This window comes from Hypanus sabinus, unplaced genomic scaffold (genome assembly GCF_030144855.1).
Source record: "Hypanus sabinus isolate sHypSab1 unplaced genomic scaffold, sHypSab1.hap1 scaffold_524, whole genome shotgun sequence".
Lineage (NCBI taxonomy): Eukaryota > Metazoa > Chordata > Chondrichthyes > Myliobatiformes > Dasyatidae > Hypanus > Hypanus sabinus.
Window position 1 is genome coordinate 255802 of NW_026781386.1, and position 14597 is coordinate 270398.

At 49.9% G+C, this 14597-nt stretch overlaps 1 protein-coding gene across 1 annotated transcript; it reads left to right on the forward strand.

Moving 5' to 3' along the window:
- Positions 1–10233: 10233 nt before the first annotated feature.
- LOC132389282 (stefin-C-like) lies at positions 10234–14304 on the forward strand. Its single transcript, XM_059961779.1, has 3 exons — positions 10234–10425; positions 12047–12157; positions 14029–14304. The coding sequence occupies exons 1-3, from the start codon at positions 10363–10365 to the stop codon at positions 14158–14160; spliced, it is 306 nt and encodes a 101-aa protein (XP_059817762.1). The 5' UTR covers positions 10234–10362; the 3' UTR covers positions 14161–14304.
- The last annotated feature ends 293 nt before the right edge of the window (positions 14305–14597 follow it).

The window sequence follows — 14597 nt, forward strand, 5'->3', positions numbered from 1 at the left end:
TGCAGAACCAGACCCAGTACCAGAGATCCGGTTTCCGCAGCTTTTCCCAGTTAACTCATGGCCCCAACAGTATCCAAATCGGTATACTTGCTGTTGAGGTGAATGGACACAGGGGAGCCCTGCACCGCCTGCCCTTTCCCCTTCCCTCGCCTGACGGTAACCATTGGCGTAACTACCTCCCTCATTCTCCCGAATGATCCGGAAGTCATCCAGCTTCTGCTCCAGGTCCCTACGAGCTGAAGCTGGACTAACTTCTTGCACGTGTCGTTGCCTCTCCCACATCCTGCAAGAGGAGCATTCCAACATCCAGCTTGGCATTCTCTCCACTCTTAGCGAACAGAGCAAAACTTACTGGAACCCACCCTGGCCTCTGTCAAAGCTTGTTGAGCTCAAGACGTCCCACTCTGCTCCCTCTCACGCCGCTGCCCGCTGTATACAGTGGTCGCCTGTTTAGACCTTTGGAGCTCTACTGTCTGACGTCACGCGCCTGCGCAGACCAGCGTTTTTCCCCCCGAGCGGTGAATAAAAATGGTTTTTGTACGAGATTCCTTACTGCTTCACTATCAGCCTGCCGGTCCGATTTAGACAAAAAAACGTTTAAGTTGAAGTTCTAGTTTAAAATCTCCCCAGCAGCTGTAGCAAACCTCCCCATCAGTATATTGGTTCCACTGGGCTCAAGTAAAACCCGTCCTTTTTGTACATGTCACACCTGCCCCAAAGTGGTCCCAATGACCCAGAAACTTGAATCCCCGCTCCCTGCTCCAATCCCTTAGCCACGCATTTATCCTCCATCTTATCCGATTCCTATACTCACTGTCGTGTGGCACAGGCTGTAATCCTGACATTACTACACATGAGGACCTGCTTCACTACTTCCTTCTTAACTCCCTGTAGTCTGCTTTCAGGACCGCTTCCCTTTTCCTACCTATGTTGTCGGTACGCAATATGTACCACGACATCTGGTTGTTGGAGCCTGGCCAGGTGACTGACCGCTCACTGGATGAACAGTCCTGGAACAGGGTCCAAGTGACAAAGATGGCTTTGTGTCAAAGTGTACGAAGATATTTTGCGAGGGATATAGTGCTCAGAAAGCAAGGCGATTGCAGTCGAACTTAGACAAATTAGAGGAACGTGCATAAATATGTCCGATGGTATACAGTGTTGTGAAATGTTTGATAATACAGTCGGGTAAAAGGAAGAAAAGCGCAGACCATGATCTAAATGGGAACAAAGCTCAAACGCCAGAGGTGCAAAGGGACTTCGGTGTCCTCGTGCCAGACTCCCAGAAGGTCAGGTTACGGGTTGAGTCTGTGATAACGAAGACAAATGCAATTTTGGAATTTATTTCAAGGATATTGGAACATAAAAACAAGGAAATAACGCTGAGCTTTTATGAGACACAAGTCAGGCCGCATTTAGAGTACTGCTATCAGTTTCGGGCCCCATATCTCAGAAGGAGTGTGCTGTCCTTGCAGAGAGAAGAGATGAGGTTTACGAGGGTAATTCGGGGAATGAATGGGGTTAACATATGAGGAACGATTGCCAGCTTTGAGTCTGCACAGTGGAATTCAGAAGAATGTGGGAAGGGGATCAGATTGCAACTTACTAAATGATGAAAGGAGCAGGTAAGGTGGATGTGAAGAGGCTGTTTCCTCTTGTGGGAACATCAAGAACTAGAAGTCACAGCCTCAGAACTGCTGAAGGATCTCGGCCTGGAACGTCGACTGTACTCTTTTCCGGAGTTGCTGCCTGGCCTGCTGAGTTCCTCCAGCACTCCGTGTGTGCTCCCTGGATTTCCAGCGTCGGCCTGTTTTCTCTTGTTTGAGAAAACACCACAACCTGAAACAGATGGAAGAATGAGGAGGAAATGAACAGATTACAAAACAGAGTCGGTTAGCGATGCTCTACGGGCAAGGATACAACAGCACTCGCAGACAAACATCTCCGGAATAGCAGCAGGTCCGCTGGTGTTTTATCACATTGAGCATTAATGGTATCTCGGGTGTGTGGTCGGGTGTAGTTACACTGCTAATGTCACCGCTCCACTACGGGAGACATAACGGAGGGTTCAAACACACAGTCCATTTGTTTGCAACTCAGGAACACGAAGGGTGCAATTACGCTGAGGGGTTTGTACTACCCAACCCCTAACAGCCACTGGGATATTGATCTTCAGATTCAGGAAATGTGTAAAATAATGGCGTTGAGTCGGGGTGGGGGGTGTTTCTATTTCCCCAATATAAGCTAGTGGCTTCTTAATGTAAGGAGTTCAGACAGGGCTGAATTGATTAAGCGTATCCAGGAGAGTTTCTGAAATCAACATGCTGACGGTCCAACGGGATGAGAGGCCGTACTGGACCTCATGCCAGGTAAAGAGCTTGTCCAGGTGCCTCAAATGTCAATAGACAATAGGTGCAGAAGTAGACCATTCGGCCCCTCGAGTCTGCACCGCCATTCTGAGATCATGGCTGATCATTCACTATCAATACCCAGTCTCTGCCTTGTCCCCATATCCCTTGATTCCCCTATCCATCAGATATCTATCCAGCTCCTTCTTGAAAGCCTCCAGAGAATTGGCCTCCACCGTCTTCCGAGGCAGTGCATTCCACACCTCCACAACCCTCTGGGAGAAGAAGCTCTTCCTCAACTCTGTTTTAAATAACTGACCTCTTATTCTCAATCCATGCGGTACTGGACTCTCCCAACATCTGGAACATATTTCCTGCCTCAATCCTATCAAATCCTTTAATTATCTTAAACGTTTCAATCAGATCCCCTCTCAATCTCCTCAATTCCAGCGTGTACAAGCCCAATCTCTCCAATCTCTCTGCGTAAGACAGCCCTGCCATCCCAGGAATCAACCTAGTGAATCTACGCTGCACTTCCTCAATTGCCAGAATGTCCTTCCATAAACCTGGAGACCAAAACTGTACACAATATTCCAGGTGTGGTCTCACCAGGGCCCTGTACAAATGCAAAAGGACATCCTTGCTCTTGTATTCAATTCCCCTTGTAACAAAGGCCAACATTCCATTTGCCCTCTTCACTGCCTGTTGCACTTGCTCATTCACCTTCATTGACTGGTGAACTAGGACTCCTAGGTCTCTTTGCATTTCTCCCTTACCTAACTCGACACCGTTCAGACAATAAAGATGGCTAAGTCAACTGGACCAGGTGGACTACATCCAGAGTCCTGAGACAGATTGCTGAAGAGCTTTGGTCGTCATCTTTCAAGAATCACTTCCCCCGGGCATGGTCCAGAAGGACTGTTAAATCGCAAAGGTCACTCGAGTATTTAAAAAGGGAGGAAGGCAAAAGAAAGGAACCTGTCGGCCACTTCATCTAAACTCAGTTGGTGGGAAAGCGTTGGAGTCTATGATTCTGGTTGAGGTTTCGAGGTACTTAGAGACAAATGCTGAAATAAGTCAAAGTCAGCATGGTTTCTGTGATGGGAAATATTGCCTGGCAGATCTCGCTTGACCTGATAGACCCTGGAAAATTTCCAAAGTAACACATGTTCTGCACAGCATTGTGGGCCAAAAGGCCAGAATTGTGCTGTAGTTTTTTTTAAGCTTCTCATTAACGCTAGGTATGTAAATCAGCTAGATTTCAGGTTTCACGCGTTCAGATTTTCACCACTTCACTCTCAGTCGGGGTCAGGTTCCTGCAGAGACCCCAGTCAGCTCTCGGCGGTCCAAGGGAACAGATTGCAACACAGCCTGAGACAGATGGGAGAACAAAGAGGAAGTGAGCTGATTACACAGCAGTGTCGGGAAAAACAGATGACGGGTAATGTTTCAACACTCTCAGACTGTGGAGTAGGAAGCGTGCAATGAGACTGACAGGAGCCCCGAACAGCCTTCGGGACATTGAGGAACAGATAGCCAATCAGATTAAGGAAATCTGTAAATATAAGGGTGTTGTTGACAGGGCAGGGAGGAGCTTGCCCTGGAGGATTAGAGGGGGACAATGTCGGGGATGACGGTAGACAGAATAGTTCACAATTGCCGGATAGACATCTCCCACAGAAGGAAATGCTCCGAAATGACAGGGATAGGCAACTGTGGCTGACAGAGGAAGTGAAAGACTGCACAAAAGCCAAGGAAAGGGTGTATAGTGCACAGACGTTTGTGGGAAGTTGGATGATTGGGAACTTTTCCAAAGCAAATAAAAGGCAACTGAAAAGACATAAGATGAGAAAAGACGAAACACGAAGGCTGACTAGCCAATAATATAAAGCATAATGCTAAAGGTGTTTTTGCTCAGTGACGTAAAGAGTTAAAAGGAGGTGGAAGTTGATACTGGGCCACTGACATGGCGATGGTGGGCTAATTATAAAATAAGTCAAAGTCAGCATGGTTTCTGTGAAGGGAAATCTTGCCTGACAAATCTGTTCGTGTTCTTCGAGGAAGTAACAAGCAGTATGGACAAACGAGAGGCAGCGGATGTCATTTACTTGGAGATTTCAGAAGGCATTTGATAAGGTGTCACACATGAGGCTGCTGAAGAAGATAAAATCCTGTGGCATTGCAAGAAGGATAGTGGCGTGCTAGAGGAATGTCTGTCAGGCAGGAATTAAAGTGGCCTTTTCCGGTTGGCTGCCAGTGTTCCTCGGGGGTCTGTTTTGGGCTCGCTACTTTTGACATTGTTTGTCAATGATTTCGATCGGAATTGATGGTTTTGTGTCAGGGTTTACTAGGATAGGTTGAGGGGTAACTAGTGCTCAGGAAGCAATGCGATTGCAGGAAAACTTAAACAATTTGGAGGAATGGGCATAAAAGTGTCAGATGTAATGTAGTGCTTGGAAATGTCTGATAGTAACAGGAGCAATGGTGCAGACTATTATGTGAATTGGAAGGAAGCTCAAACATCAGAATTGCAAAGGAAGTTGGGAGTCCTCGTGCAAGACGCCAGAAGATTAATTTACAAGTTGTGTCTGTGATAACGAAGGCAAATGCAATGTTGGCATTTATTTCAAGGGGAATAGAATATAACAGCAAGGAGATAATGCTGAGCTTTTGTAAGACAGTAGTCAGGTCGGACGTGGAGTATTGTCAACAGTTTCGGGACCCATGTCTCAGAAGGGATGTGTTGTCATTGGAGACAGTCCACAGTAGGTTCATGCGGATAATTCCGGAAATTAAGGGGTTAACGTATGAGGAGTAGCCGGTACTAATTTCCATGCTTGTAGCTTTCCTATAATACTGTGGTCTCTTAACTTGTTAAACGGCCTCGTGTGGCTCCTTGCCAACGGCCTTCTGAAACCCAGGGGCACAGTACCCACCGACTCTCACTTGTCCAGCGTGTTTGCTATTTCTACAAATATTCCCAACAAATTTCTCAGGCAAGATTTTCCCTCGAGGAAACCACGTTGACTACGGCCTATTTTATCATGTGCCTCCAGGTCAACCGAACCGACATCCTGCACAATCGACTCCAACATCTTCCCAGCCACCATGCTACCATACATATTCTCGCCTCTCTTTTATTACTTTATAACTCGGAAGAAATGTTTTGCTACCTTCTTTTATGCAATTAGCTAGTTTATAATTGCATTCCATCTATTCGTTCTTTTTGACTTTTAGGAACACGAATGCGTCTAATGGCGACTCCTTTGCTTCTATCTTCGGAAACAGCTCTATTTATATCTCTGATATCTCTTTCTTTTTTCCTTGACTAGTTTCTTTAGAAGACCCCGACCTGGAGTTACACGCTGACTTTGATTCCTTGCGGGGCCTCACGACCGGCCGCTTCCCGACATGCCAAGGGTGCGGCCTAGAAGACGAGTGCGCCTTCGGTGTGCCGGAATTTCCTGGCTCTGGAGACGGCCAGATTCCAGGCCGGTGACGCCGCCTGCTGGGTCGAGGAACACGAAAGATCGTCAGCAGCGAGCAGGCTGCTGGCTGTGCACCCTGGGACCCGAGCTCGGAAAAAACAAAACGACGCAACAGACTTTTAACACCACAGATTGGCGAGCTGCTTTGTTGATTCTCCCCTCTCGCTGGGAAACCGAGATGTCACTTTCTCCCTTGTTCGTGAGAGAGAGAGAGCCTGTGGTATGTAGAATACCGGGTGAAAGGGTAGTCTTAGAAGAACATAGAACATAGAATAGTACAGCACATTACAGGCCGTTCGGCCCACAGTTGTGCCGACGCACAAACCCTGCCTCCCATATAACCCACCCCCCCCACTTTAAATTCCTCCATATACCTGTCTAGTAGTCTCTTAAACTTCACTAGAGTATCTGCCTCCACCACTGACTCAGGCAGTGCATTCCACACCAACCAATAAAAAACCTGCCTCTAATATCCCCCTTGAACTTCCCACAACTTACCTTAAAGCCATGCCCTCTTGTATTCAGCAGTGGTGACCTGGAGAAGAGGCGCTGGCTGTCCACTCTGTCTATTCCTCTTAATATCTTTTACACCTGTATCATGTCTCCTCTCATCCTCCTTCTCTACAAAGAGTAAAGCCCTAGCTCCCCTAATCTCTGATCATAATCCAGACTCTCTAAACCAGGCAGCATCCTGGTAAATCTCCTCTGTACCTTTTCCAATCCCTCTGCTATCTAGTCTGGTTCCATACACATTTTTTGAGGATGTGACTAAGCACATTGACGAAGGAAGAGCAATAGATGTAGTGTATATGAATTTCAGCAAGGCATTTGATAAGGAACCCCATGGAAGGCTTATTGAGAAAGTAAGGAGGCATGGGATCCAAGGGAACATTGTTTTATGGATCCAGAACTAACTTTCCCACAGAAAGCAAAGAGTGGTTCTAGACGGATCACAATCTGCATTGAAGTCGGGCTCCAGAGGTGTACCTCAGGGATCTGTTCTAGAACCCTTACTCTCCGTATAGTACTAATGGGGAAGACTCTTGGCAGTGTGGAGGATCGGAGGGATCTTGGGTTCGAGTCCATAGGACACTCAAAGCTGCTACGCAGGATGACTCTGTGATTAAGAAGGCATACGGTGCATTGGCCTTTGTCAATCATGGGATTGTGTTTTGGAGCCGAGAGGTAATTTTGCAACTTTAAGAGGACCCTGGTCAGACCCCTCTTGGAGAACTGTGCTCAGTTCTGGTCGCCGTGCAACAGGACGGGTGTGGAGAGCATAGAGAGGGCGTTGAGAAGATTTAACAAGGATGTTGCCTGGATTGGGGATCATGCCTTATGAGAATAGATTAAATGAGCTCGGCCACTTCTCCTTGGAGCGACGGGGGATGAGAGGTGACCTGATAGAGGTGTATAAGATAATGAGAGGCATTGATCCTGTGTATAGTCAGAGGCTTTTTTCCGAGGGGTGAAATTGCCAGCACGAGAGAACACAGTTTTAAGCTTCTTGGAAGTAGGTACAGAAGATGTAGGGATATTCTCATCGCAAAGTACAAGACGTATGCTAAAGGGGGATATCGCGACCATAGCTGACGAGAAGTTAAAGCCAACATTTAGCCAAAGTGTAATCATAAAAGTAGTGAAAATTTAGAGGATTGTGAAGGTTTGAGAAACCAACCGAAGAAGGGAAAAGCGGAATATGAAGCTAGCCAATAATATTAAAGAGGACACCGAAAGTTTCTTCAGATATATAAAACATAAAAATGAGGCTGCAACACATATTGGACTGCTAAAATAACGTGAGGGAGATGTGATGGGGACAAGGAAATGGCGGAAAAATCTGAATAGTTATTTTGCGTCAATGTTAACTGCAGAACAGTCTGCTGTAAGTTCGAGAGTGTCAGGAGAAAGAAGAATGTGAAGTTGCCATTAGCAGGGAGAGGGTACTTGGGACATTGAACGGTCACCAGGCAAGAAGATAGACATCCCAGTGTTCTGAAAGTGGAGGTGGAAGAGATGTTGGAGGCATTAATAATGCTATTTCAAGAACCAATTGATCCTGGCATGTTCGTGTTGGAATAGAAAATTACAAATGCTACTCCACTCTTCAAGAGGGGAGGGAGGTAGAAGGAAGAAAATTACAGGCCAGTTAGTCTGACCACAGTGTTTGGACTTGGTTGCGAAGTAGATGGTTTCAGTGTACCCGGCGGAACATGATGTAATAGGTCGCCGACAGTACGGTTTCCTTGGGGGAAATTTTTGCCTGACATATCTGTTGGAATTATTTGAAGAAATAACAAGCATGTTAGAGACTGGGGAATCGGTGGATGTTGTTTAGTCAAATCAAGTCAATCGCTTTTTATTGTCGTTTCGACCATAAGCTGCTGGTACAGTACACAGTGAAAACGAAACAACGTTCCTCCAGGACCCTGGTGTTACATGAAACAACACAAAACTACACTAGACTATGTGAGACAGCACAAGGCTACACCAGACTACCTAAAGCAACATAAAAGCTGCACCAGACTACAGATCTACACAGGACTACATAAAGTGCACAAAACAGCGCAGGGCAGTACAATAATTAATAAACAAGACAATAGGCACAGTAGAGGACAAATTTCAATATAATAATAAATGATGAAGGTGTCAGGCCAGGCTCTGGGTATTGAGGAGTCTGACGGCTTGGGGGAAGAAACTATTACATAGTCTGGTTGTGAGAGCCCGAATGCTTCAGTACCTTTTCCCAGACGGCAGGAGGGAGAAGAGTTTGTATGAGGGGTGCGTGGGGTCCTTCATGATGCTGTTTGCTTTGCGGATGCAGCTTGTGGTGTAAATCTCCGTGATGGCGGGAAGAGAGACCACAATGGTCTTCTCAGCTGACCTCACTATCCGCTGCAGGGTCTTGCGATCAGAGACGGTGCAATTTCCGAACCAGGCAGTGGTGCAGCTGCTCAGGATGCTCCCTATACAACCCCTGAAGAATGTGATAAGGATGGGGGTTGGAAGATGGACTTTCCTCAGCCTTCGCAAAAAGTAGAGACGCTGCTGGACTTTCTTTGCTGTGGAGCTGGTGCTTAACAAGTTAAGACCTGATGATATTACAGGAAAGATACTGGCATGGAAAAAACATTGGCTGTTTGCGGAGTCAAGAGATATGGGGAGAAGGCTGCAACGGGGTACTGATTGTATATGATCAGCCATGATCACAGTGAATGGCGGTGCTGGCTAGAAGGGCCGAATGGCCTACTCCTGCACCTATTGTCTATTGTCTATTGATTGGCAGCCAAAGAGTGGGAAGTAAGGGAACTTTTTTTGGTTGGCTCCCGGTGACTAGTGCTGTTCCACAGGGGTCTGTGCTGTGACTGATTCTTTTTACGTTATATGTTAATGATTTGGATGATGGAATCGATAGCTTTTTTGCAAACTTTACAGAGTCATAGAGATAAACGACATACAGTCATGCCCTTCGGCCCATCTAGTCCATTCACAGCTGGATCATAGACTTCCAGAAGCCTCCTGTCCACTCCTGCTCGCAGTTCATTCCACACTCTCACGACCTTCTGAGTGAAGACTTTCCCCCTCATGTTCCCCTTAAACTTCTCACCCTTCACCCTTGATCCTTGATCTCTGCTTGCAGTCTCACCCAACCACCGTGGATAAAGCCAGTAAACCTCTATCAAATCCCCTCTCAATCTTCTACCTTCTAAATAGTGCAGTCCTACCTCATTCAATGTTTCCTGAAAACCCGGGTCCAAGTCAAACCCCACTTGGAGTAATGTGCTCAGTTCTGGTCACCTCACTACTGGAAGGAGGTGGAAGCCGTAGAATGGGTGCAGAGGAGATTTACAAGGGTGTTGCCTGGATTGGGGAGCAGGCCTTATGAGAATAGATTGAGTGAACTCGGCCTTTTCTCCTCGGAGCGACGGGGGATGAGAGGTGACCTGATAGAGGTGTATAAGATGATGAGAGGCAATGATCGTGTGGATAGTCAGAGGCTTTTTCCCCAGGGTTGAAATGGTTAACACAAAAAGGCAGTTTCAAGGTGCTTGGAAGTCGGTACAGAGGAGATGTCAGGGGTAAGTTTTTTACTCAGAGAGTGGTGAGTGCGTGGAATGGGCTACCGGCATCGGTGGTGGAGACAGATACGATAGGGTCTTTTAAGAGGCTTTTAGATAGGTACATGGAGCACAGTTAAATAGAAGGCTATAGGTAAGCCTGGTAAATTCTGAGGTGGGGAGATATAGGGCACAATTTTTGGGCCGAATGGCCTGTATTGCGCTGTAGGTTTTCTATATTTCTATGTTTCGATGTTTCTATAGCTGAGTGGGGGAGGGAGCTGTCGGAGAGGGGCCGGGTCTTTAAAAGCAGCCCTGACAGGTAGCGAGACAGCGAGTGAGAGAGAGAGAGAGAGAGAGAGAGAGAGAGAGAGAGAGAGAGAGAGAGAGAGAGAGAGAGAGAGAGAGAGAGAGAGAGAGAGAGAGAGAGAGAGAATCAGCGAACGAACGGGTGCAATAGAAACAGAGATGGCTCTAGTGTGGACAGGTGAACAGACGGCCACGTCAAACGTCCAGAAGATCGCAAATGCGGTGAGTTCCAAAATCTTTCAGAACCCTTAAACTACCCTCCTCGGGTACATATGTGCGAGAGAAGGGTAGAGATGTAAAGTATGGAAAAGGCAGTGGAAGACCATTTGCAGAAGGGAGAGGAGAGGATTTAGTAAAGGACAGGGAGGATAATGGTGACAGCAACAGGACAGAGGCTGGATGAAGGAGGAGAGTGCGGGAAAGGTGTGAGGGGGCTATATATGGGAGAGGATAGGGGAGGGCGTCGGTACCGGGGAGGGGAGGGAGGTAGAGGGAGACGGAGGGGTTGTTGGGAAGGGAGGGGGACGAAAGTGGGAAGGAAGGAGGAGGAGGAGGGTTTGGATTAGGCTGCAGGAGGAAAGTTGGAGAAGGAAACGGAATGCGAGGGGCAGGAACAGTAGGAGAAAGGGAGGTGGAAGGAGGAAGAGCCAGGAGTGGAGAGAGCGAGAAATAGCAAGTATAGTGCATGGAGTAAAATTAGATATAACATATAGAGAAGCTTTGAGCAAAGAGAAGTAGAATAAAGAGAATAAAGGTCGTAATGTAGAAGGGCTAAAGTGTGTGTACTTCAATGCAAGAAGCTTCAGGAACAAAGGTGATGAACTGAGAGCTTGGATACGTACATGGAATTATGATGTAGTGGCCATTACAGAGACTTGTCTGGCACCAGGGCAGGAATGGATTCTCAGCCAGGAGTAGAGAGAGGGAGAAATAGCAAAAGGGGGGAATAGCGAGATAATTGGAGACGAGAGAGAGAGAGAGAGAGAGAGAGAGAGAGAGAGAGAGAGAGAGAGAGAGAGAGAGAGAGAGACAGACGGCAGACGGACGGGGAGGGAGAGGAACGGGATAGATCAGGGGAAGTAGGGAGAGGTGGGAGGGTGGAGAAAGAGTAGTGGGAGATGGGAGAGAGAGAGAGACAGGGATACGGAGAGAAGGAGCAGGGAAAATAGAGAAAAGCGAGAGATAGAGTGCGAGTCCAGAAAGGGGAGGGAGGGCAGGGGAATTTTCGAGCGCGTAGAGGGAAGGAGAAGGAAAGAGCGGGAAGTGGAGAGAGAGAGACGAATGAAAGTTGTAAGTTCCTGCAGACGAATTGGAGAGAAGGTAGACGGATAGATATGGGGAGTGGGGAAGAGCGAGAGCGAGACGGGAAAAGTGTGAGAAAGGGCAGGGAATGTGGAATAAGGGAACAGAGAGTGAAACGAAGGAGGTGTTGGCTGGGGCAGGGAAAGTGGAGAAAGATCAGTGACGGAGCGACGCGAAAGAGGAAAGAGGAAATGCCCGGATAGGGTAAAGAGTATTGAGGCACACAGAAAGGGGGATAAGAGCTGTGGAGGAGGAGAGGGGGGAAGAGGGAGACGGTGAGTGTGGGTGAAAGAGCCGGGGAGGCGGAGAGAGGGGGGAAGAGAGTGACGGATTGAGGATTAAATGACAGTTTGGAGAGAGTCGAGGGAGAGTGAGGATGAAGGGTACGATGTGAAAAGCGTGCGTCGGAGCGAACAAAAGCGGGGAACGGGAGAGAGGGGGGAGAGAGAAAAAATGATACCGCCACTCGCTTCCAGACACCCTTCATCCTCTCGCTCTGTCCTCTCCGGGAGTTTCAGATATTTCTGTTGTTCCTACCCAGGTGAAATCCGATGTGCAGAATCACATCAGCCACACAGTGGTTACATACATAGCGAAAAAGTATCGTGAACAGGACCAGTCTGCCATCCTGGGAAAATTTTACCTGATCAAGGTCGAGAAGGAGGCAGGGCTGGGACGGGAATGGAGTCTGGGAGGGGTGGGAGGGGAAATGAGACTGGGAGGGGGTGGGAGAGGAATGGAGACCAGGAGGGGTGGGAGGGAAATGGAGACCTGGAGGGGTGGGAGGGGAATAGAGACAGGGAGGGGGGAGAGAAATGGAAATCGGGAGGGGTGGGAGGGAAATGGAGACCGGGAGGGATGGGAGGGGAATAGAGACAGGGAGGGGGGAGAGAAATGGAAATCGGGAGGGGTGGGAGGGAAATGGAGACCGGGAGAGGGTGGGAGGGAAATGGAGACCGGGAGGGATGGGAGGGAAATAGAGACAGGGAGGGGGGAGAGAAATGGAAATCGGGAGGGGTGGGAGGGAAATGGAGACCGGGAGAGGGTGGGAGGGAAATGGAGACCGGGAGGTGGTGTGAGGGGAATAGAGACAGGGATGTGATGTGAGGGGAATAGAGACAGGGAGTGGGGAGAGAAATGGAGACCGGGGTGGGGTGGGAGGGGAATGGAGACCGGGAGAGGGTGGGAGGGAAATGGAGACCGGGAGGGGTGGGAGGGAAATGGAGACCGGGATGTGTGGGAGGGAAATGGAGACCGGGATAGGGTGGGAGGGAAATGGAGACCGGGATAGGGTGGGAGGGAAATGGAGACCGGGAGGTGGTGGGAGGGGAATGGAGACCGGGAGAGGGTGGGAGGGAAATGGAGACCGGGAGGGGTGGGAGGGAAATGGAGATCGGGAGGGGTGGGAGGGGAATGGAGTCCGGGAGAGGGTGGGAGGGAAATGGAGACCGGGAGGGGTGGGAGGGAAATGGAGACAGGGATGTGATGTGAGGGGAATAGAGACAGGGAGGGGGGAGAGAAATGGAGACCGGGAGGGGGTGGGAGGGGAATGGAGACCGGGAGGGGTGGGAGGGGAATGGAGACCGGCAGGGGGTGTGAGTAGAATGGAGACCGGGAGAGGGTGGGAGGGGAATGGAGACCGGGAGGGGTGGGAGGGAAATGGAGACAGGGATGTGATGTGTGGGGAATAGAGACAGGGAGGGGGGAGAGAAATGGAGACCGGGAGGGGGTGGGAGGGGAATGGAGACGGGGAGGGGTGGGAGGGGAGAGGTGTACGGGAGGTTAGGATTAACAAAGACGGGAAGAGTGCAAGGCTGGGAGTGTAAATGGAGACCAGGATGGCTTGGCGGGGAGAGGTGTAGTGGAGGTGATCGAATGGGGTAGGTCTGTAGGGGTGGAAGGGGGCGACAGAGACGGTGAGGTGTGTAGGGAAGAGTGGAAGTGCCGCAGACGGGGAGGGGCGTAGGGGTGGGATGGGTGACGGGAACGGGGAGAGAGGGTTGACGGAGACGAGAGGGGTGTAGGGGAGGGAGAGGGTGATGGAGACAGGGATGGATGTATGGGGGAGGGGCGATGGAGACGGGGGTGCAGGGGAGAGAGTGGTGATAGAGACGGGGTGTGTAGGGGAGGAGGGGCGATGGAGACGGAGGGTGTAGGGGAGGGAGGGTTGACGCAGACGGGGAGCGGTGTAGGGGAGGGAGAGGTTGATGGAGACGGGGAGGGGTGTAGGGGAGGGATGGGGTGACTGAGACTGGGAGGGGGTAGGGGATGGAGGGGTGATAGAGAAGGGGTGGGGTTGTAGGCGAGGGAGGGGTGATGGTGACAGGGAGTTGTGTAGCGGACCGAGGGACGATGGAGACGTGGGAGACGTGGTACGATGGAGACGGGGAGGAGATCAGCGAGGGATGAAGTGGCGGGGATGTGGAGGGAGGGCTGGCGAGAGCGCGGATCACGGAGGTGGCAGTGGGAAGGAGGGGTTAGCGGACGGGACTCCCATGACTAACCGAATGACCCTCCCCACAGATTGATATTGACACCAACAACTTCGTCCACGTGGAGGTGTTCGTTCCCAATAACTACCCGGGCTCTCAGCCAGTTCTGCTGTCGGTTGTGGAAAACATCAGGATGAGCGATCCGCTGGATCCCTTGGTCTGAGAAACGAGAGTTTCCTGACCGATGCCAACCCATCGCTGTGCTTGCGGCCCACCCCTCGGGAATATTCCCCTCCCTCCCCAACTCACCGACACGTCCCGCGCTCCCGGAATACCAGCAGACCCACCTCTCCAGCTCGCTGAGGCTACCTGAACCGTCAGCTGTTCGACGCACAAGCGTTTCGCCAATAAAACGCATTGATCCGTTTGGTCGTCTGGTCGTCTTTAACCATCCCCTCCTTCTGATGCTTGGGGCGGGGGCAACGCTGCGGGGCAGTTAGTGCGGATGTGTGAGGGAGAGGGGGAGCTGGACGTATGCGGGCCGCTGAACTACAGTCTGACGGAGATCCAATCGGAGGGAGGCGGTCACGGAGACAAGGGGAGGGGGCGTGGTTCGAGGTGGAGTGTGGAGGGGAATCACTGCGAGGTGTGGATGGTGTC